The sequence below is a fragment of the Aricia agestis genome, chromosome 15 (genome assembly GCF_905147365.1).
Source record: "Aricia agestis chromosome 15, ilAriAges1.1, whole genome shotgun sequence".
NCBI classification, from domain to species: domain Eukaryota; kingdom Metazoa; phylum Arthropoda; class Insecta; order Lepidoptera; family Lycaenidae; genus Aricia; species Aricia agestis.
The window spans coordinates 6641707-6664859 of record NC_056420.1 but is presented as its reverse complement, the minus strand read 5'-3'; the positions used below and the strand labels follow the sequence as shown (position 1 = coordinate 6664859).

At 37.6% G+C, this 23153-nt stretch overlaps 1 protein-coding gene across 1 annotated transcript in view; it reads left to right on the top strand.

Annotated features, from left to right (window-relative positions):
• LOC121734110 (small conductance calcium-activated potassium channel protein) overlaps positions 1 to 23153 on the top strand; it is a 299498-nt gene that overhangs the window by 102404 nt on the left and 173941 nt on the right. The window contains exons 2-3 of the mRNA XM_042124526.1: positions 5667 to 6404; positions 7825 to 7926. Coding sequence (XP_041980460.1) covers positions 5673 to 6404; positions 7825 to 7926 — 834 coding nt within the window. The 5' untranslated portion in view covers positions 5667 to 5672. The remainder of the gene's footprint in view (positions 1 to 5666; positions 6405 to 7824; positions 7927 to 23153) is intronic.

Sequence of the window (23153 nt, the reverse complement as noted above, 5' to 3'; positions counted from 1 at the left end):
TCGACCTGCGCATCGTTTTGTCCCCCTGCAGCATTCTGGACGATGACCGTTTCTTCTTTAGATTGTTGCTTTCCCATCTCGGAACGTTGGCACAGGCAAGTTCGAAGGAGGATTCCGACTAAGTAATTCCATTGTTATAACTTCTATCAGCAGAGCTATGAGGCACACGCGACGGATATGGAAAACGGTTTCAATTTCGCGGCGCGACGGCTCACATGCAGGCGCCTGGCGGGGTCGCCATGTAAGGTGGTGGTTCGGGAGAAATGAAACCACTCGATGCTTAATTAAGACTGCGTTTATTTAATATTAAATTCCCACTATATAGTCCAGCATAGTGCTGTGACATTACAATTAGTGTTGTACCTCTACATCAGTATGGACATAAATTCAGCCTCTTATAGGACATAGGTAGTTTTTACTTTTTATCCTGGAAAAATGTTCGGTTATTGCGCCATTAATAAATTTGAGTTGCGTGCAACGTCTCATAGATTTTCTTACAAAAAACGACACCTTTTATGCACTTTTAAAATTCTCTTCGAGTTTTATTTCAAGAGTATTTCTGCTCTCACCGCGTAACAAAATAAGTAAATTACAATATAAGACCGGTGCTGTTTTATGTTTCACGACAAGCATAATATCAAGTTATAAAAGCATATTATTATTTACGAATTTCATTACCTACTTACTCCGTAGACTCTACGTGGTAGGTATTCACGTTGTGTTATGATCTGTAAGAATTTAAGGGCCACTTCCACTTTTATGGGTAAAAATTAATAATATACTATTACTAGCTTTTCGTCTACTACTGCTGGGCAAAAGTTATAAGAGTTTTTATTGATTCAATACTAACTAGCTATATGACCGAGCTTTGCTCGGTATTCGATAAAACACGAATAAAATGACATTTTCTAAAAATGATTCCTAGCTAGATCGATTTATCGCCCCCGAAACCCCCTATATACAAAATTTCATGAAAATCGTTGGAGCCGATTCCGAGATTCCAATTATATATTTATATACAAGAATTGCTCGTTTAAAGATATAAGATAAGATACATATAATATTATTTGTTATACAGATACTCAGCTGCTTTCTTGAAATCAAATTTTAACACAGTAACTTGTAAACGACATTATATAATTTCAGCTACTTAATAAAGCTTTCCGAAAACACATTGCATATACGCCATTGTAAAATATGGTCTACTTATATACAGTTTATACTATGCCAAAATAGCACAAGTAGGACCAACTTGATCAATATAATTTGTAACAACTACACTATTAAATAATACGCAAACTTACGCAAACTTAGTCGGTAGTCTACCTGGCATCAAATTTTGATGGCATCAAAAAGAAGGAAAAAAGTTAATATTATGATATTTCGACAAAACATTAATAAAAACATAGACTGGCGCAAGTTGACTTTTATTTAATTACAAGCGAGAGTTAAACCTCTTTAAGGACCATCCATAAAGTATGTCACACCTAAAGAGGGGGGAGGGGGTCGACGAAGTGTGTCATGGTGTGACAAGGGGGGGGAGAATTTTTAGATGTAAAATTATTGCAAAGTGACGTCACACTAGAGGAGAGGGGAGGGGGGCTCATAATGTGAACACCTGTAAGAAGGGGGGAGGGGGTAAAAAAACCATGAAAATCGTTATACGTACTTTATGGATGGTCCCTTACAGGACGTGCAAGTTTATGATAAAATTCAATACAACTTGTTTTACCGAGATACCCTAGTTTCTTAATCGAATAATATCCGTGCCTGAAACTATCCGTAGCTTCGAAGTAATTAGAGCCTAAGAGCCAGCGATACCCTGAATTTCGTCTACACTGTCTTTGGCAACTGTCAAGAATGTTCGGCAGTGGCAGACGAGATTCCTACAGATATCACTAGGAAATGAGGTTAAAAATTGAGCTTAAGGGCCGCGCTACACCGGAATGGCAGCGGCGAGGCGATCACTTTCAGTGTCACATGATTTTAAACTTTACTTTCATTATTGTAATATATAAGTATCGCTTGAAAAGTTTACGGCCGCCCGAGGCCGCTCGTGGCCGCTCGTCGGCCGCGATTTCTCAAGCGATACTATTATTACAATAATGAAGATAAAGTTTAAAATCATGTGACACTGAAAGTGCTCGCCTCGCCGCTGCCATTCTGGTGTGACGCGGCCCTAAAAATCGAAGATCAGGTAGACCTTCAGAACTGGATACCTCCTAAAGTAACCGCGACCGAAACTCCATAGTTGCCGCTTGTTCCTACCTATATGGGGGTCATAACTCATAAACAAGTGAACTTTTAGCTTTTATAATACGAAAATCTGGCTGTAGCTGGCTCTTACTCTATTACCAAAAGGTATTTGAACGGTTTAGATAGCTTCAACGAAGTTAGGAATTAAAAATGCGTAGAATTTGACCCAAAGCATGCGCCATGTCTAATACCATACATTTTCGATATCCCTAGTCCCTATTTACGAGCGTCCGTGGCCTAATGGGTAGACGGTAGACCTTTAGTTCGCACTTGTAGATGGTGCAGGTTCGATCCCGGGTGGAGGCGCGTGAGACATTTTCTGATCTCAAGTACATGATACGGACGCTCGTACGGTGAAGGAAAACATCGTGAGAAAACCCGCACATAGTTGGTTTCAGACGTATTGACTAGGTTTTTCCCCCGGGACTAGGTCGACTATGATGCGAGAATGTCGTATGCGCTTGGGCAACCATACGGACATTTAAAAATATTCTTGTCCCAGGCACTACAGTATTTGAGGAGTAGTTAATTCGCTCTGAAAATACTGTATAAATCATCCACAACGGATGCAAAAACCTAGTTTTTTTAGTCCCTACTAATAATTAATACGAAAGTGTGTCTGTCAGTCTGTCTGTTACCTCTTCACGTCCAAACCGCAGAACCGACTTTACTGGGTATGGAATACTTTGAATCCCGAGAAAGGAAGATAAGATACATTTTATCCTGGAAAAATGTACGGTTTCCGCAGGATAAACAAATTTTGGCGCAACGGAGTTGCGGGATTCATCTAGATTCTAGCTAGTATTATAAATTTACTTCGATGTTGAAATAGTAATACCAAATATTTTTTTTCATATGCAGGACCTACGTAAATTTGTTGTTTTTTTATAACCCGACCAAATAACGTAGATCCGCCATAAGCTATGTCCACACTGTGCACTTTCATCTTCAATTTTCGTCATCAACTTTCATATTGGCGCATTCAATAATTGAATGCGTCAAGGAACGCAACGCCAATATTGTCATTTTCGAAGTTTTGGATACGGTCAGAGGGCATGCGTCAAAGCTATTATACAGGGTGTAACAAAAATAAGTGATGATACCTTAGGGTGTGTACGTGCTCCTTGTAGAGAGTTCACTGTGAAAGTATCAGCGCTGAAAGACCAAAATTTTTTTTGACTTTTGTATGGGGAAACTCGTGACGCTCGGGCCCTTGCCCATACAAAAGTGAAAAAAAATTTTCGTCTTTCAGCGCTGCTACTTTCACAGTGAACTCTCTGCAAGGAACACGTACACACACTAAAGTATTATCACTTGTTTTTGTTACACACTGTATAGGTCTGCCATATTCCTACAAATCAAAATATTCTTTGGCGATTAGTATAACGTATCTGAAATTGTATTCATAAGCCCTGGTGAAACAAAAAGGGTATTTGCCTAAAGAGGCAAATACCCTTTTTGTTTACATATGCCTGCATTACATATGCCTGCATTATTGGCTTTAAATTTTTTTTTTCTATGAAATAAGGGGGCAAACGAGCAAACGGGTCACCTGATGGAAAGCAACTTCTGTCGCCCATGGACACTCGCAGCATGATAAGAGCTGCAGGTGCGTTGCCAGCCTTTTGAGAGGGAATAGGGTCATAGGGGAGGGGATTGGGCCTCCGGTAAACTCACTCACTCGGCGAAACACAGCGCAAGCGCTGTTTCACGCCGGTTTTCTGTGAGAACGTGGTATTTCTCCGGTCAAGCCGGCCCATTCGTGCCGAAGCATCTCCCACGTATGATAAAATAAATCAAAAAGACTTTACGACTTTACGACTTAACAAGCCCAATTTACGATTCTTGGAGTTTCCGAATACGCTGCTTTCATGCTCCAAGTTTTGTATCAAAAGCGTACTAGGTGTGTAGTTTATTATATACTTATTCAAAGTTGGACGCATTTATAATTACTGATCACGAAATGATTTTCATTAAAATACAAGACACAAATAAAAGGACATAATACACAGGGTGTAACAAAACTTAGTGATTATTAGTATAATATTTTAGGGTATGCATGGGTATTGGGTCCCCTGTATCAAGTTCAATGTGAAAGTAGCAGCTCTGAAAGTGTAAATGTTTTTTTTTTTAACTTTAGTAATTGATGACGCTGAGGCGCTTGCTCATACAAATCACACAAAAATTGATTGCCTTTTTATCACTTTCACAGTGAACTCTTTATAAGGGACACATACACCTTAAAGTATTATAACTTACTTTTGTTACACATCGTAGACAAGATAGATTTTATATTCATAAAAAACTAGCTGTCCCGGCAAACATTGTTTTGCTATAAAATTATTTTACCTGTTTTCCTGCTTTTCTCTTAAAGTTTTTTCTGCTAATTTTTCTGTAGACCTCACGGAGCCCAAGACCTTTCCAACGAATGCAAAACCGTGGAAATCGGTTCGTGCGTTCTGGAGTTATAGCGTCAGGAAGGAAAACCCGACTTATTTTTATATATTATTAGATTACAGTATAAAGAGGTAATAGACAGATTCACTTCCGCATTTATAATATCGAGGTCTCCGTAAACGTGAACAAGGCTAAACATTACTGTATTTTCAGGACTTAAATAGCAGAAATAAATACACATAAAGCTTTCCTTTTCATATCCATAAAATAAATGTTTTAAGACTATGTTATTTTATAAGCGCACAATAAACAGAACGACATCAAGTTTTATGACGAGGCTGCCAGCTGCACTAGCACTTAATATTTTACGTCGGCTTTATGTTAATATTATTGTACGATATTTTATTTATGATCTTTTATAAAGCATAAAAGTACTAGGCTAGGTATAAGGCATTACGTGATTAAATACTAGGAGAAATAAAACGGTAACATTTTTATAGGCACGTATTGGTATCGTTTACAAAATATAGTAGGTATTAGTGACTAGTTGTTTCGTAATAATAATTTATGATGAATACCTTTTGCAGTTCAGTCTCTGTTACCGAATTACATTCATATAAATTATTACTTTTTTCAGCTACCTACCTATTACACAAGTTTTAGAACGGAAAAATCTAGTAGTTGACTCATTAATCATTCTGAAGAAAACAGGTCACAAAAATTAAAAAACAATACGTCGTAATATATAACAAAAATATTTTAAAAGTAAAATGTTAATTACGCGTCTCACGTTACTGAACTGGTATAGTGTGAAATTTCAATCGCCTCTGGGCCCGCCCGAGACGGTACATAAATATTAAATACACGGACGAACAGACAAATAATTTATTTACCCATCCATTTTTAATTGGAAGCCATCCGACGAGAAATCACAAGTCATTTAACTTTCCGCATCAATTATTAACAAACAACCGCGGATGAATATTGAATAGTAATGAGCCCTTTTGTTACAGATCAAGATGTCGGTGCCGACGACTGACAGCACCGAGGCCATAACCAACTCCGGGTACGGCAGCAGCGATGAAACCGCCAGCCTGCTCGTCTCCGGGCCGTCCGTCACCGTCATCGTGCCCACAGAGAACAGAACCGTCAAACCCGTACTACAAAGACAAGACTGCACCACCCATCTCCGACCGCAACTATCTGGCGGGCCGGGGAGCGAGGAGAGCGCCGCGTCCGTCCGAATCGAGGAAGGAACGACGCGGAGCGTGCCCGACATCGAGCTGCAATGTAGAGAGACCGCCGACAGGCCACAGTCGCTCATGTCCCCCATCGCCACCTGTTCGCACCGGGGGTCGGTCACGTGCCAGCTAGTTCCGCAGCCATACGCGAGATGTCGCGTCTGCGAGCGGCGGCAGTCCACGGCGCCGGTGTCCGCGATACAACTAGCGCGCTCTGTATCTCGCGAGAGCGTTCGCTCGGCCGTGCACTACCCCTGCGGGTGTAACTCGCTCCACGCGGTGAGCACGTGCCCTGCGATCCAACCCCCGGCGCTGCTGCTGCCGGCCACAAGTTCGAGGATTATCCGCCAGAGCTCGCAGCCGGAGTCGAGCGCATGCGCGGCTCACTGTCACCACGGCCACCATCACCCCAGCGCCTCGCTGCGTCAGCTCCGCGAACCAGGCGATGGCATCGCTGGAATCGCTGCCGACTCGCTCCGAATCAACGGCGGAATGCGACCCTTCAAACAGGTAAGTCGTACGATTGCTAGATGGCGTTGCTGTCAACTTTTTATAATGTTTGTAAAACGTTGAATGTGTACATACTTATGATACTCACAAGGATCTTAGGATTGGTAAAAGTGATGATACAGTACAAATAAAATTTATTCTGTTGTAACTGCAAAAAAGTAAAAAGTAAAATATGTAAGTAGATATTTAATATGTATGTAGGTAAATAATAGGATGATATTATTATTATATTACGATGTTAGAATTGTTCGCTAGGTTCCACTTAACTAACTTAAAGGTTCAACTTATTGGAAATGCATCGACGCTTTAAACTGAAGAACTTGTTACAAGAATTTTCGATAAAATGCACTGAGGAATTTCATTGGAACTCCGAACACGGAAAGCAAAAAGGCTTTCAGAAAAACTTAATTAGATCGCTAAGTGGATTGCCAAACTGAAACTGATGTATAATTGCCTAAACGGCTGTAACGAAGTCGTGGAGCACGAATCTAGCTGGTATTACCAAAATTTATTTGCACATAAAATATAATTTATTGTACCTTTGTATCATCAATTTAAAACTTATAGCTACGTTCTTAGATTTTGGGAGTTGTAAGATATGTCTTCATTTGCGTTACCTTCTGTAAATATTATGTATTATTTGGTGTTTAAATAAAAAAAACAACGTTTTTTATCAATACACAACAAGGGCTCCGGCAGCTCCCCGCCAAGACAAAATGGCATCCAAATATTGAATCGGAAATTTATATTATGTTCATAGTTAAGCTTAATTCGCTTACTCCATAACATTTAATGTTTACGTTTTACGTTTTATGTTTATTATAAACAGAATACCCCGTCTAAGTGATAATGTTATTTCGTAATGAAATGTATATAATTAATTGTTATTAGAAGTGAAGTTGTTTCGTGTCATTTTGTACTTAATTTGTAAATTTGAAGGCTAAAGGTAGATTACGTCAGTTGCTTCCGGTGTGTAAGTGCTGTGTAAATATTTGTATAGGCCATTCTGATGCTAGTTGAAGTAGGACCTAGTCTTACTAGTATTAATTATCATGCTCAAAGTGCAGCTTAACGTAGGTATATAAAACTGTCAATATATAACTAATTCATAACTTAAATTTATTCTTCTTCATAGATAATATATTTGTGTATAGCTTTAATTTATCTCTTTTAGGAAATTAGAAGTTTCACTTTATTTAACTTTACTAATACTAATTGGTAAAAAAGTTGTACATAATCTTAAATAGTAACTTTATGAATAAAAATAAACACCTCTGTGCCTCTGCAGTAACTATTCATTCTAACTGTTCACCTATTTTACCAACCAGTGTTAGTAAATATTTTTTCTCCATGGTATGACTAGGTCCTTTGAAGTGGGGCTCGAATCAAATCGTCTTTGATTTGAAATTTTTACCAACAGGGGCTGCTACTCTGCCCACAAACACTGTCGCAGACTCGCCGTGCTCGGCTGCGGCGTGCGTTTACTGAGGCAACCGGAGACACTGTCACCTACGTTAGAACGGTGGGCTAGTTTGACAATCCGCACCACCGCCACGCTTGACTGTACAATCTCAAAGACTTGGCGCTCTCGCAACCATGCCCCATACGTCGAAAGTAATAAAGATGAAAATAACAATAATTTAGAATATTATAAATTTTAATGTTACTTGTGAAAACGTGTTTCTTAAATGTTACGGTAACGTTTTTATAGAAACAGGTAAAACTAAATGAGTAGCATAAAATTTGATGATATCGAACGCCAAAGACGAGTCGTTTGCAAACGTTAAAGCTCTCAAACGGCTGATAAATAAATTTTAGAATTTGACGCATAGAATAAAGATTTTACAGTCAATAACGCGTGGTATAATAGTTGGCAATGTGAAGTCCCCATAGCCACATAAAATCCACGGCTGTTCCAAACATTCGCACTTGCTTTTCACGGTGCAAATTCTGCAATCCACGCCGGTGGTTTCACAGATTCATTTTTTCTCCTCATTCCTTTAGGCTGCTGATTGACGAGCGAGCTTGCTTTGACACAATTTTGAATTCCAGAGGGAATCGGATTCGAACACCAGCAGAAAAAGTCGGCGAAAGACGCAATTAGTCGATTCGTCTTGGATGACTGCCTTCTGAATTATGAATTCGATAATCGAATTACGTTTTCTGAAAGAGGAAACAGGGAATGTTTCCCACCAAAATTGCCTTTATTGCTTTGTGCAAAAGTCGATTGAATTTGGTTTAGATTGAATATTATCTTCAAGGGTCTCGATTATTATACCTCGAACGTCTCTGCAGTCGTTATCTCGCTCGCACACATGCACTGCACATTGCACACGTGAGTGAGACAGCCTGAGATCAATGTTCGAGGTATGAAAATTGGGCCCCGGAGTTGAGTTTCGATCGGCTGAACTAATTGGCGGATTTTCGGTTTTATGGCTTGCCCGTCGATCAATTTTCTGATAGGAGAAAACGCTTTGTCATGCTTTGGGAACCATTTGGGCGATACACAGCACGGACACGATCATTTAGCTGCTATACACGAATAGATTTAGTCGCTATGCACTTTAGCCCTAGTCTACAGATTAGTGGAATGCAATTTTGAATCTTAAAGCTATCTAAAATAGAGACTACTAAAATAATTGTTGGATAACCATAAACGTCCTATGACACCTGAAATAATGTCCAATATAATAGAGACAAAACGGGTAAATGGCAGAGTAAGTAACCGTGATATTGGGTATTATTCTGCGTCACAGACTCCATAATTTATCATCGGCTGAAAGACAAAGTGCTTCATATTAGTTACTTCTACGAAATTTTTGGGTATTCCACTTTATCGAAGTAAAGTTAAGACGCTCGTAACGCAAAGTTCGCTTTGAATTACGACATTATTTATTAAAAAACAAACGAAAATCTTAAATGTAAAAAATACATTGTAATTTACAAATAATGATTTCTTGGGTTAAAGTATTTCAAGTCGGAGCGCTTTTCTTACTGACGACTACGGTAACTGGAATGCAGCCGAAACGTTGAAATAAGAAAAGTCCTCCTCCTCGCGTCGTGTTCCTCATTGCTGAGGGTCGTGATTCCCCTTTTGGAGTTTCGTGAAGACCACATTACGTTATCTGTGGCAATCCTTGGCAGAATGGAGAGCATCATGGAGGCCGGTGTCTAGAGTTGTGCGCACTTGATCAGACCATCTAATAGGGCTTCGGCCTCTTGGGCGGCGACCGTCAACTTTGCCTGTAACCACAAGCTGTTCGAGGTTATGGCCATCCTTTCTTGCAATGTGACCAAAGAAATTCAAAACTCTACGTAGGCAGATTGACGACAGTCTTGTTTTTATCTTTAAGTCACTAAGGATGGAGACGTTGGTACGAAAGGCGGTCCATGGTATTTGGAGCATTTTTCGCCAACACCATATCTCGAAGGCGTCAATTCGATCGCGATCCGCTTTCTTTAGAGTCCATGCACGTCTCCGCTCCGTATTTTTGTCTTCCGTTAGATGTTACGATCTTTCCATTTTTTTAAATATGGAAAGTTAAGAAAAGTGCTCTCCAACAATTTCCGTGATTAAATTTAATATTTTAAATTAATTAATCTCACTTTATATACTACGTTAATTATTTTATTGGTACCGTTTAAAAATATTGTATACAACTTTAGAATTCCGTTTCAAGTTAAATGGAATTTCACAATAAAATACCGCCTATTTCTGCCGCTTTGCCAAACAAATGTCAACTTTAAGTAATCCAAAGGTGAACTTTGGCAATTCTGAATATAGCTTGCATATATAAATGAGCGCTCAGCATTCAATATTGATTTGGCTGTTAGCATCAGAATAAAATATGCTACAGCGGAGTCTTCCTGAATTCTCTCAAAATTGAATGGTTCAGCGAGCAATGAATTATTAAAATCGGAAATGACTTTAATACATCTTTAATCGTTTTAATTATAACGAGCTTTTGCCCGTGGCTTCGCTCGCGTTAAGAAGTATTATTAAATACAAACTTTCATCCCCTATTTTAACCTCTTGGAGGTAGAATCGATCAAAATCCTTTCTTAGCGGATGCCTACGTCATACATGCCAAATTTCAGCTCGATCGGTCCAGTGGTTTGGTCTGTGTGTTGATCACCATGTCAGTGTTTTATCGAATACCGAGCAAAGCTTGGTCAAATAGCTACTTTATTTTAATCTACCCAGTACCCTTACAATTCACCTGAACCTCACTGATCGATATCTAATTATTTGTGGTTTAAAGTTGAGCAGTAAAGTTGGTACGTTTCAAATAATGAAACGGCTGCGAAAGACACTTTGTAAATTGAGCACTGACCCATTTTAGGTTATAAGTGATGTCTCGTGTTCCACGTTGAAATGTATTTGAGTTTTCAGTAATTATAAAACGGTACATAAATCATAATACAGGCTTCATATAGTGGCTATTTTTGTAGCTGTGTAAAAAACTAGTTCTTTTTTAAATCCCCTGTAACGTACATTTAAATTATTTTATTTTATATACCCCCTTTAACTTATTTGTACAAAATTTAGAGTTAATTAATTAATTAATTAGTCTTTGTGTCAAAAAGGAAAAGAAACTAGAAAATATTTATCGATTCTATCATCTACAGTGCATTGATAATTTTTCGCTGCAATATAATAATTTTGTTTTCTTACTCTATGGCTTAAAATTGTTTAATTATAATACCAGTATGATTTAAATCAACCCTGAAAAGTTAACCTTCGTCAAATCGACGTGTCTGATTTCAAAAAGTTATTATAATATTTATTATAACACGTGGAATGTCTATCGGAGGCCACAAACATAATAATTATTATATCGTAATAATTACGTAGCACCTACGTAGCACGAGCGATACGTAGGTGCTACGTAGCGCGCTGTTAGAAGCCCGCTACGGAAGCGGCAGCACAGCTGGTTTCTATGTATTTCTATGAAAAGTGTCGCTAGCTTCGTGTCGCTAGCTGGGGAGGGTGTTTCATAGAAATATATAGAAACTAGTAGTGTCGCGACGACACGTCGTCTGCTGCCGCTTCATGTAGCCGGCTTCCAACTTGTAACTTTAAATTCAGACCGCTACGCGACACGTAGATGCATTTCTAAAGTACTGAATTGATAGACTTCAATTGCGTGAGGCGTCTTGAAAATCTATCAAATCCATACAAATTTAGAATTAATGCATCTACGCGTTGCGTTGCGGTCTGATTGACCCTAACTGCCACGTGATAGCTAAGTGAGTCTTTTCATGCAGTTACTTCTGCAGCATAGAGACACAATAGACATAACTACCAGTAGTTCGACTGCAAAGAAACGGACAGGTTTCAATATCTGTCAAATTCGTCGGGTTTCACTAGGATTATGAACGGGGTGTGCCTCGCGCTGGCTGATATAATTTATTTTTAAATATTTAAAATAAATATTTCAAAATTGGATTTTGACAATTTTAATCGCATGTGCCAAAACACAAACAACAATACGACCAAAGAGGAACACGTCCAGCGAATATGTCATAGTTTTAAATTCGTAGGTAACAATTTAACAACCCTAGCGACGATTTTCGTCATAATACGTCAAATTTAAAAATTTCAACATCAGTTCTAAGTCGGTATGCTCTATCATTCTGTCTACTATTTTATACGTGGGAGAGCCATGCTTCGGCACGAATGGGCCGGCTCGACCGGATAAATACCACGTTCTCACAGAAAACCGGCGTGAAACAGCGCTTGCGCTGTGTTTCGCCGAGTGAGTGAGTTTACCGGAGGCCCAATCCCCTAACCCCTACCCTATTCCCTTCCCTACCCTCAACTATTCCCTTCCCTTCCCTACCCTCCTCTATTACCCTATTCCCTCTTAAAAGGCCGGCAACGCACTTGCAACTCTTCTGATGCTGCGAGTGTCCATGGGCGACGGAATTTGCTTTCCATCAGGTGACCCGTTTGCTCGTTTGCCCCCTTATTTCATAAAAAAAAAAAGAAACTGACAGAGACGAATATTAATCGCATAACTGTAATAAAGATTTTGGCATAAGCCCCATGCATTGTCTGTCAAACTCGTCATTATATTTAATTTAAATCATCGTTAAGTGCGGCCGCTAGTTTATATGAGACTGCGTTGTTATAAATATGTAATTTTAAATATTATTTTGTATAGGTATTATCTACAAATATATTTTATAATGGTTAGTATAAACTTGTAAATGAAATTTAGAGCAATATTATTATATCATAACCAAAAATCAATTATTGTGATTGAATTAAAACTTTTTATGTTTATTAAAAATTCCACATTTTTGTAGTGTACGCTTAGGCTGAAAAAAACCCAGTCAGCAGACTCCGTATTAATTTGCCGTGGCGGGGCGGGCTGTTATCTGATTTATCTCTTACCGAACCCATTTCCAGCGGGAATTGTTTTTCCTGCATCTAGAAATTTAATTTTCATCAGATCTTTTTAATAATGTAGCTATCGGTTGGCGCCTGGAACTTTTAATATTTTGATGAAAAAAGTTTACTTCTTAGGTTGCAACTAATTGAGTCTAAAACATGTTTTATACTAGACGTTCCGCGCGGCTTCGCCCGCGTAAATTAGATATTTCACAGACAAATTAGTCCACGAAAATAGCCTATGATCCTTCACTTCACGTGGTCTACTTCGTATCTGTACCAAATAGCAGAAAACTTGCTACAGTAGTTCGTGTGATAAGCCCTTTCGAAATATTTCCACATTCCTCCGTTTTTTCACATTTTCCTCTATTTATTCGCTCCTATTAGTCTTATATATATAAAATATAGCTTATATCCTTCCTCGATAAATGGGATAGCTAACACTAAAAGACTTTTTCAAATCTGACCAGTAATTTTTGAGATATTTATAATATTAGTATAGATAGGCAAAGTAGTTCCGGGCGTCATCTAGTTGACCAAAAAGCAGCGGAGCATTTTTGTCACATGTTAGAAATAGAGAAGGTTCTTTCTCTCCTACGCCGCGCTGCTCTATTATCCCCTCGTCTTACGAATTTTATATTAGGTCACGTGTCCGGCGAATTTATTATATTTACATGATTATAGAGCTAACCATAATAATATGTAGAATTTATGTTAAAATTTCTTCTGCTGTTTTTAATATGTAAGTATAGCTGATGAAATTTTAACACGGATTTAATTATAATATACTTAATTGTTGTTCTTAATTCGCCATTTACAAGTCTGTAATAAAGCCAATACTTATGTACGGATGCGAGACCTGGACGCTTACACTCGATGAAGAGAATAAATTACTGGTAGCTGAAAGAAAAATCCTCCGCAAGATCTTGGGCCCGGTGAAGACAGAAGATGGAGGAACTAGAATCCGGACCAACGCCGAAGTTGAAGACCTGATGGCCGAGCCCAATATTATTGGCGTAACAAAAGCCCAGTGACTTCGATGGCTCGGTCACGTTGCAAGACCCATTCTTGCAACGTGACCGAGCCATCAAAGTCGCTGGGCTAAGAGGATCGCGCCACTAAAATGGCGTTTCTTGGACGTCCGATCGGGCGACGACCTGTCGGCCTTCCACGGTACCGGTGGCTAGATGTCGTGAAGTCGGACCTGCGCGATCTTCAAGTCACAGAGTGGCAAGAAACTGCGCAAGACCGCGGCAAGTGGCGCAAACTCGTGACCACTTTGGGTAGCTGAGCCATCGTAGTAAGTAAGTAAGTTGTTCTTAATGACTACCCAAGTTCAATGTAATTTTTGTTAGAAATACTTTAATTGGCTTAAAATATATTCGCCATATTTTAGCACAAACCGGCTGGTGGTTTACTCTTACTCAGTCTTACGAATTTTCGGCCAGTTCACATGTTCTGATGCGAGTTTTCATTTCAATAGTACTGAACACATCTCAACAACAATAAGCTTAATGTGCTATGACGAGCTGAAGGCAGTTTTATTCCAAGGTCTTTGCTCCCACTAGCTGTGCATTTCTGTAGTCCATTACGGTAATGGGTTTTCAGATCGGATTCACCCCGCTCGCTTTCACTTGACACTTAAATTGCGGCTAAAGAGTTTTCTTAATAAGTGGGTTTATTTAAAAAAAATATAGTTCAAGGATGTGTTATTAATTTTAATTGCCAAGATAAATGAAAGGTATAATCATGTTTTTTCTAACAATGGGTCTATGAATATCCATAATACCATACTTCCATACTATTTTTTTTTATTAAATAAGGGGGCAAACGAGCAAACGGGTCACCTGATGGTAAGCAACTACCGTCGCCCATGGACACTCGCAACATCAGAAGAGCTGCAGGTGCGTTGCCGGCCTTTTAAGAGGGTATACGCTCTTTTCTTGAAGGTTTGCAGGTCGTATCGGTCCGGAAATACTGCTGGTGACAGTTCATTCCAGAGTTTTACAGTGCGCGGCAGAAAATAGAATACTAATATTATAAATGCGAAAATGTATCTGTCTGTCAGTCTGTCCGTTACCTCTTTACGCCCAAGCCGCTGAATCGATTTTGCTGTTTGGCATGGAGATACATTGAGTCCCGGGAGAGGACATAGGATACTTTTTATCCTATAGAGTTTTGGCATAGACATAGAATTTTGGCGCAACGGAGTCGCGGGCATTATCTCCATAAAGCGGAACATTTTCGTCGGCTGCAGGTAGAAATAGAGAAGGTTCTTTCTCTCCTACGCCGCGCTGGTCTATTATCCCCTCGTCTTATGAATTTTCTATTAGGTCACGTGTCCGAAAACGGACATAAAGCTAATAATGAGGTCTTCGTAAATTGTGGGTGCGCAAATTCTGCGCCATGCTTAATTTTGCGATGGATATATGATACGTGGTCTGCAAAGCTCGCGCTGAAATTCACTGTTTGTCGGAATCAATGTAAGAATGCTATCAACTTTGGAATTACCATTTGTTTCAGTGAACAACATTTTTTATTCGAAATCTGAATAAGTAATAAGTATGTAACTACCTCACTAAAATTAACCGAGTAAGTTGCTACACGATCAGCAGCCGTATTCCCGAACTGATTTCAGATTTTTGACACTTAAACATCTAAAATATGAAGAAATAGAATTTAAAGTGTCGAAAATCTGATATCAGATTGATATCAGTTTCGGGAATAAGGCTGCAGCTGATGTATTATGTTGCAAAACATACGAATACATTTTTTATAGAGATATAGATGACAGGATTAGCTTTTTTTCGCATACAGTTGTAGGTGCTAAAGCACTCGCGATGAACTTTTATCACGATTCTACGTGCCGCGCCTTAATTAAAAAAACCGCAAAGCGGAACACCCTTATCTACAGTATAAATATAGACAGTAGACTATCTTTGTAAAACACGTGTGTGATCTAGACTAATGCGTGATTTTGTATAACTTTAAATCAGCCCCGGATCTAGGGGGGGGCAAGCCGGGGCCTATGCCCCGGGCGGCAAATTCAGGGGGCGGCCAAATTCACACTTCACGGACCAATGGACAACTCATCATTTATTTAACTTTGACCACGGAACAAATAATAGCACAAGTACAGTAATTTCATGGCCATATCAACTTGACCAATACCCTGAGCGCGGAGTGAGACGTGCTGCACGCACCTTTATTATTCGCGAGGCGCGTAGGCATAGTTCAAAATACGCGCCCGACTCTCGCTCTCTTTTAAATCCTACCCCCAGTGGCGGATTTACAGATTTGCCGCCTGTAGGCTATTCAATTTTTGCCGCCCCTATAACTGACCTTTGATATTCAATACGTTAGTTTAGTTCACAATCATATCCCACCGGCCACCAAGAAATTTTTTTGAAAATTTTTGCTGAGACGACCACACAAGGTTTCACCCTGTGCGGTAGCGAAACGGCGAAACCTTACATATTTATTGGTATGTAGAATTTGTTTAAGCTAACTTAAACAAATTCTCAGTAGAGTTAGGCCGTGTAGATTCAGAAGCTAATTGGCTCTACATGAGATCTCATATCTTTTTCACAGGGTAAACCTTATGTGGTCGTCTCGGCAATATTTTACAAGAAATGTTTTTGGTGGGATTTTTTTATTTCTATAAGATAAAAAAAATTGGGCTAAATTTGCCGCCCCTCTAAATCTGCCGCCCTATAGGCTCCTGCCTACTTAGCCTATTGGTAAATCCGCCACTGCCTACCCTGTTAAATATACATATTGATAGCTGAAATTATATGGATGATAAAGGTGAAAATAAACATAAGTAGGTAGGCGGGGCGGCATTTTTCAGTTTGGCCCCGCCTAAAAAAATTGAAGATCCGGGGCTGCTTTAAATGCGTATAATAAACTGAAAAAAAAATATTCAAAATCAAATGACCCGGTGAACTTTATAGCACTGTTTCAAATATTATAGGTAAACGTATACCTAAGTATACTTTGATAAGTGTTTCATATGGATGTATGCATGTACTTATGTATAATATTATGTATAAGATATATATATTGTATAGATTAGATATATATTATTATATCAATCGCCATAATAGTATTAGTATGTAAATAATATGTGACTTAATATAATGCAGTATATTTGTTACTATATTTATTTGTATTTATTGTATATATCTTATTATCTATTTCTTGAATGTTTGTTATTTTAAGTAAACAGAAAGCACCTGTGTTTTTTAGTTTTGTCTCTAATACCACCCAATGGTTGACTGGTAGAAAATGCCATATGGCATTAAGTCCGCCATTGTACATTGTGCAAAAAGTATAATAATAATAATACTACCACACCGATTTCGGTGACGGTGGCCAGTTTCATTGAAACCAGGCCAGATACGCAGGAGTAATTTTATAGTGACCAAGTGTGTGCGCAGTACACAAGAGCACTCTCTATTCCTTTACTCGCATAACCCAGTGTGACGGAAGACCGACACCACTGGCGAGAGATCAGGCGCAGGACCGACTTTTTACATGCCCATCCGACGCATGTATCATCTTACTTGTCAGACAATCAGGTGATCAGCCTGCATTGTCCTAACCAAACTTGGAAATAACATGTTTCCAACGCGGGAATCGAGCTCACGACCTCCGAGCGTTACAAAAAGTATAAAATAAATAAATAAATAATAAATAAACGTTTTCCGGACTTCCAAGAACATTTCAAGACTAAAATTTGCCAAATTGGTTCAGCCGTTCTCGAATAATGATTCTCATCATTACTCGAGAACGGCTAACGGCTAATAAAATCTAAAATTCATTTATACAGGTTGTAACAAAAATTTGTGATAATACTTTAGGGTGTGTACATGTTCCTTGTAGAGAGTTCACTGTGAAAGTAGCACCGCTGAAAGATCAAAAAAAATTTTCACTTTTGTATGGAGAAACTCGTGACGCTCGGGCCCCTGCCCATAGAAAAGTGAAAAAAAATGTTCGTCTTTCAGCGCTGCTACTTTCACAGTGAACTCTCTACAAGGAACACGTACACACCCTTAAGTATTATCACTTATTTTTGTTACATCCTGTATAGGTAAACATTATATAAAATAATTTTTGAACGTTTATATGATGCCAATCACTTATGTAACGTCGCGACGATCGTGTGTAAAACTGTAAAACTTGTGTCTGTATGCGAGTTTCATTTCAAGGTCACGTATTATGACTCTACTAATTGTTATTTATACTGTGTCTTATCTCCTGTAATTGCAGTCACGTACCTCTGTGTGGCGCGGATTTGCCTTATCTCATAATATACATCCTAAAGGGTCTATTTTTACCCGGAGTTTTAAGCCATAAAGCACCGTAAAGTAAATTTTATCAGCGCTTTGTTCTTTTCCAAACACGTACGTTCTGAAATAATTAAATTACTTCCGTTTTCCTACAGTACCTTACAGGTACAGTAGTAGCTTACAGGGTTAAGGCGCTGTGGTTGTTGCAACTACGTAAAATGGTTTTTTTTTTAATTTTTTTTTTGTAAAGGAAAAGTCATTATTTAAGTATAAAAAAAATACCGTTTTAAAAATGAGAAACTTTTCTATACGCAAAAATATATTTTTAACGCTGTTTTTCATAATTAAATCATTTTATGGCTAAATCACACACTTTATAGAAAAAACAAAAAATGTAGTACATTTGTCGTAACCTAACCTAAACGATTTGATATATTTGATTTGTGTAATACTAAAAACAAAAGGTTTTTTCTCCTATTTCCTATTATCAAGGCACGCGGCGAGCGCGTAACCGCCACTGTACAAGGCGCGCTGATATGAATGTTATTTTAATGTCGTTTACGTCGATATTCGTACTGACAGACATCGACCTGCTAATTTTAGGGACTACTGGGCCTTAAGGTGCCGGTTGGCAGCGGGCGACATGAAGCGGCGGCAGATGACGTGTCGTCGCGACACTACTGGTTTCTAAGTATTTCTATGAAAGTTGTCTCTAGCTTTGTGTCGCTAGCTGCGGAGGGTATTTCATAAAAATACATAGAAAACAGTAGTGTCGCGACGACACGTCGTCTGCTGCCGCTTCATGTAGCTAGCTTCCAATTACTTGTACCTTTATTCTGCTATTTTTATAATTTAATGCGACAATGCATTTTTAATTAGGCTGGCAAACGCGCGTTTTGGCGGCATGCAAGTCCAACCTAAATGTACAAATGGTCTTCAAGCTTTTTTGTGTAGCATCCCAAAAATAATGATTTGAAACTTTTTTTCCGGAATTAGAATAAATCTCCCAATAAAGGCATATTAGTCATACGACCATAAAAATGAGGAATAAAGAAGGGGATAAAATAATAAAAGGTTCTCCGTTCAATAAAAGCACGTATCTCAAAGTAATAAAATCTTTTTCCTGATGTCATATAATCAGATGGAATAAATAAAATTTATTTACATTTGTGAGCCTTCTCTGTATTGTTTCTACAAATGCTTAACAAGATCCCAATGCTATGCATAAGGATGTCAATTTACATATCGATATTTCTTGTGACCATTTTTAACCCCAATAAAAACAGTGTCTGTCGGTCTGTCCGTCTGTGATATTGCAGCATCCAAAGCAGTCTTTCCCAAATTGGGCGATAACGCCCCCATGTGGGCGCTGAAGGTCTACAGGGCGGTGTGGTCCCCGAAAAAAATGGGAGCGTTGTGTACAGGCTTGGGGGTGATTTATTTTATCTGGATGCATTTTAAATTGAAACAAGGGGGCGCTAAAACATAATTTGTTCTCAAAATGGGCGGTACACAAAATAAGTTTGGGAACCCCTGATCCAAAGGGGAGGACTGACTTATTAATTATAACATTTTACTAAAAAAAGAAAATTAAGTAGCAAATCAAAACTGTTCGTTAGCTGTCTATACAGGCTATACTGAACTCCAAATATACCTAAAGATTTTCTTTATCTCTAAAACTGTTATATAAGAACAGTAGAGTAAAGCAAGGATCAGAGTTGTCTCCTTCTGTGTTTAACGATGTAACAAGCCCATAGCTTCTATACTTAACGTTGAGGCATATTATGCAAAACAAACTACGTTAACTAGAAATTGCTTTATAAATCTTATATTAGAAAATCGATGTATTCTGTTTGCTCCATATTTGAAGTTGTGAAAGAAATTGTTGATTTATTTGCTTTGTGTATGTGAATATCTTTTCTGAAAGTATTAAGACTATTCCGAAAAACGTTTTGAATAGAAAATAATAAATGCCCAAATATTCTGGTATATTTTGAATCAAAAAGCTTTAACGTTCAGCGGGGCTAAAATGGTCGCTTTGTAAAATCATATTATGAATCATAATATGATTCATTTTTTTGAATCGCTAATTGCAAGTCTGCTTGCAATTCATTTCTAGTAATTTGTACTAATTCGACGTTTGTCAGTTTGACTGTTTTGAGAATTCATTTGCTGAATTGATTGAGAGGAATTGCTAAATGTGACCATTTTAGTCCCGCAGTACAAGTAGAAAAATATTTTATTTTAAATGCAAAATATTAGTTAGTAAAAGTAAGGTTGCTAACAAAAATATCGATTACTCCAGCAATACCGAAAATATACCGCCAGGAATCAAGATAAATACGCCATGGCTTGAATGGCGAGTGGTGGCAATTCAAACAGCTTGAGATAAAACCTCGCCCCAACTTAATACCCTTTTTTACCTTTTGTTATAGCCCACTTTCAGTGGGATTAAGATTTTTCTCTCATAACGATATCATTTTGGAGAATTCTTACTTGGGAAAATTGATATTGAAATGCGAATAATTTATCAATTCGTATTGTTTTTTTATTTCTAAGCCGCTGGTATATCCGGCTCGAAGGACCATGTTTTGATGTCAAGTTTGGTAAACTTAGAGAGACTAATAATAAATAAGCGGCCATATAACTTCATAAACGTATATAAGAATATTAACATAATAGTTTCAGTGTCTTGACATATCGCTAAAAAAATAAATCTTATATAAGAAAATCGATATAATCTCTGCCATCTGTCTATGAATTGATTTCAGTAATAGCAACATCGAATGTAGTTTAAACTGTATTTTTATGTAACTTTCAATGAGTTTCTAAAATACTAGAGTAGCAATGTCTTACAAAAGATTCTCAGAAATGCGTAACCACTTTTTTGTTCAAAAGACAATGTCAAGTCATATATTCGTTATGTCATTATGTATGTGAGATATGCCTGCAGGCATCTTCGAAGTGGCAACGCGTTGCTACCGTAAACTTCCAATCTAGTTACGTTAGTAACATAGAATATCATTGGTAACTTTGTCATAAAATAAATGGAAAATATCGACACCCGCTGGTACAACACCATTAAACTTTATAGTTGCAAGTTTCATGCATCGTATCGAAGACAGAAATGCAGTATTCTGCTTGAATTGGCATATTTTATTTGTTGCTCGGTCCCCAATGTTGCGTCTGTCAGATTCTAAGCCTGGTATTGTATTATATTGGAGTTCTTTTGCTCTAGCAAAAGAACTCCAATATAATAGAATTTCTAGATTCTAATAGTTATGCATTTATTATGCAATAAATATTTTTAAATATTATCATTATCATTGTACTTGTACACTGTAGTAACTTAAATCTCTATATTCTCCTTTGCATGATCTTGCGTTAATGAGTACCTAAGTTTGTTAATTAATTAGATTAGGATAAGTAAAATGTTTATTAGCATCAGATAAAAGAAAATTTGTTATTTCACATCGTTCGTTGGATATGATCTGGCTATAATTTGAATTTATAATCTACAACATAGATTAATTATTAATATTTATCGTAGAAATAGCTATTTAGCAGACAAAATATTACATTCACTCACTGTAAAATATACAAAGACAAAACCTAAATTCTATTCCAAATTCCATAATAGATTTCCCGCTAAAATAAATCCAACTCGACTTCCATCCCTCCGGAGGATGAAATCTGCATCAAAACTCTTCGCTGGCCGAATTAATGTGTTCGAAATAGTCAGATCTTTGGAGCTGCCCCCCGGGTGGTATAGAATTACGTAATTCCCCTGAAAACTTCGCTTTGCGAGGTATTTGTATGCATGAGTTAGGTAGGGTCCGCAAACGGTCATGCTGATAAGTGATATGTTTTTACAGCTTGTAAGGTACCTAGGTAAGTATTGTAATTGTTAATGTTATAAGTTAAGTATATCATAGTTTTGGAATTTGTCTTAGTTTTAGTAATAGTTCTAATTTTAGTAATAAAAGTTTTAGTAATAGTTTAGTTCCAATTTTCAATCGTATCTACAAAAGGTTGACTGGTAGAGATTGCTTGGTAGCAATAAGTTCGCCTTTTGAACATCAATAATTATTAGTACTATTAGTAATATTTATGTACTGTATTTTGGTGTGGAGTAAAGAGTTATATTATTATTATTATATATAATTATATTATACCATACGGTATATTTATAATTATATTATAAATGCGAAAGTGTGTGTGTGTGTTTGTTACTTCTTCACTTCCAAACCACTGAACCCGGAAAAATGTATGGCTTCTATAAAGGAATTTTGGCGCAAGGAAGATAAAAAACCAGAAAAGTTAAATAAAAATAAAAGAGGGTTTTGGCCTTTGCTGATGTTACAGGAAGTATCTAAAACAACAATTTTATCTAATTAGTCTTGATGTTACAAGACTTACTTCGCTAAACAAGGTTTGTATATTTTATACCGTACCTTTATTCCAATAATTTATACTCTTATACAAAAACCTAGAGTTCTATAATTATGGTCTATAATAAATTTAATAGTCTTGCGAATAATAACTATAATTTATAAGTAGACTAGCTATCCCGGTGAACTTCGTGTCACTTTAAAATATATATATATATATACAAGGTGTAACAAAAATAAGTGATAATACTTTAGGGTGAGTATGTGTTCCTTATAGAGAGTTCACTATGTAAGTATATATACATATATATATATATATATATATATATATATATATATATATATATATATATATATATATATATATATATATATTTCCACCCCGGAGTTGATATTGCGTCCTACATGGCGGTTTTTACCGATGATATTGCGTCCGACTGACTTGTTGCATCCTGTATACGGACGCAAGATTGACCATCTCTCAAATTCAGCCAGAAGTAGTGTTAAGGTTAGTACAATGGCTGGGTGAAATATTGGCATGGACGTTGTTTTGTCACCGGAGTGCTTTTCGGCGTATTTCTTAGTTCCGCTATTTGGCGCGCGAATTTTGGAGGTCGCTACTGTGCGCCGTATATCGTTGGCGTATATTCGATACTTTGTTTACGTATAA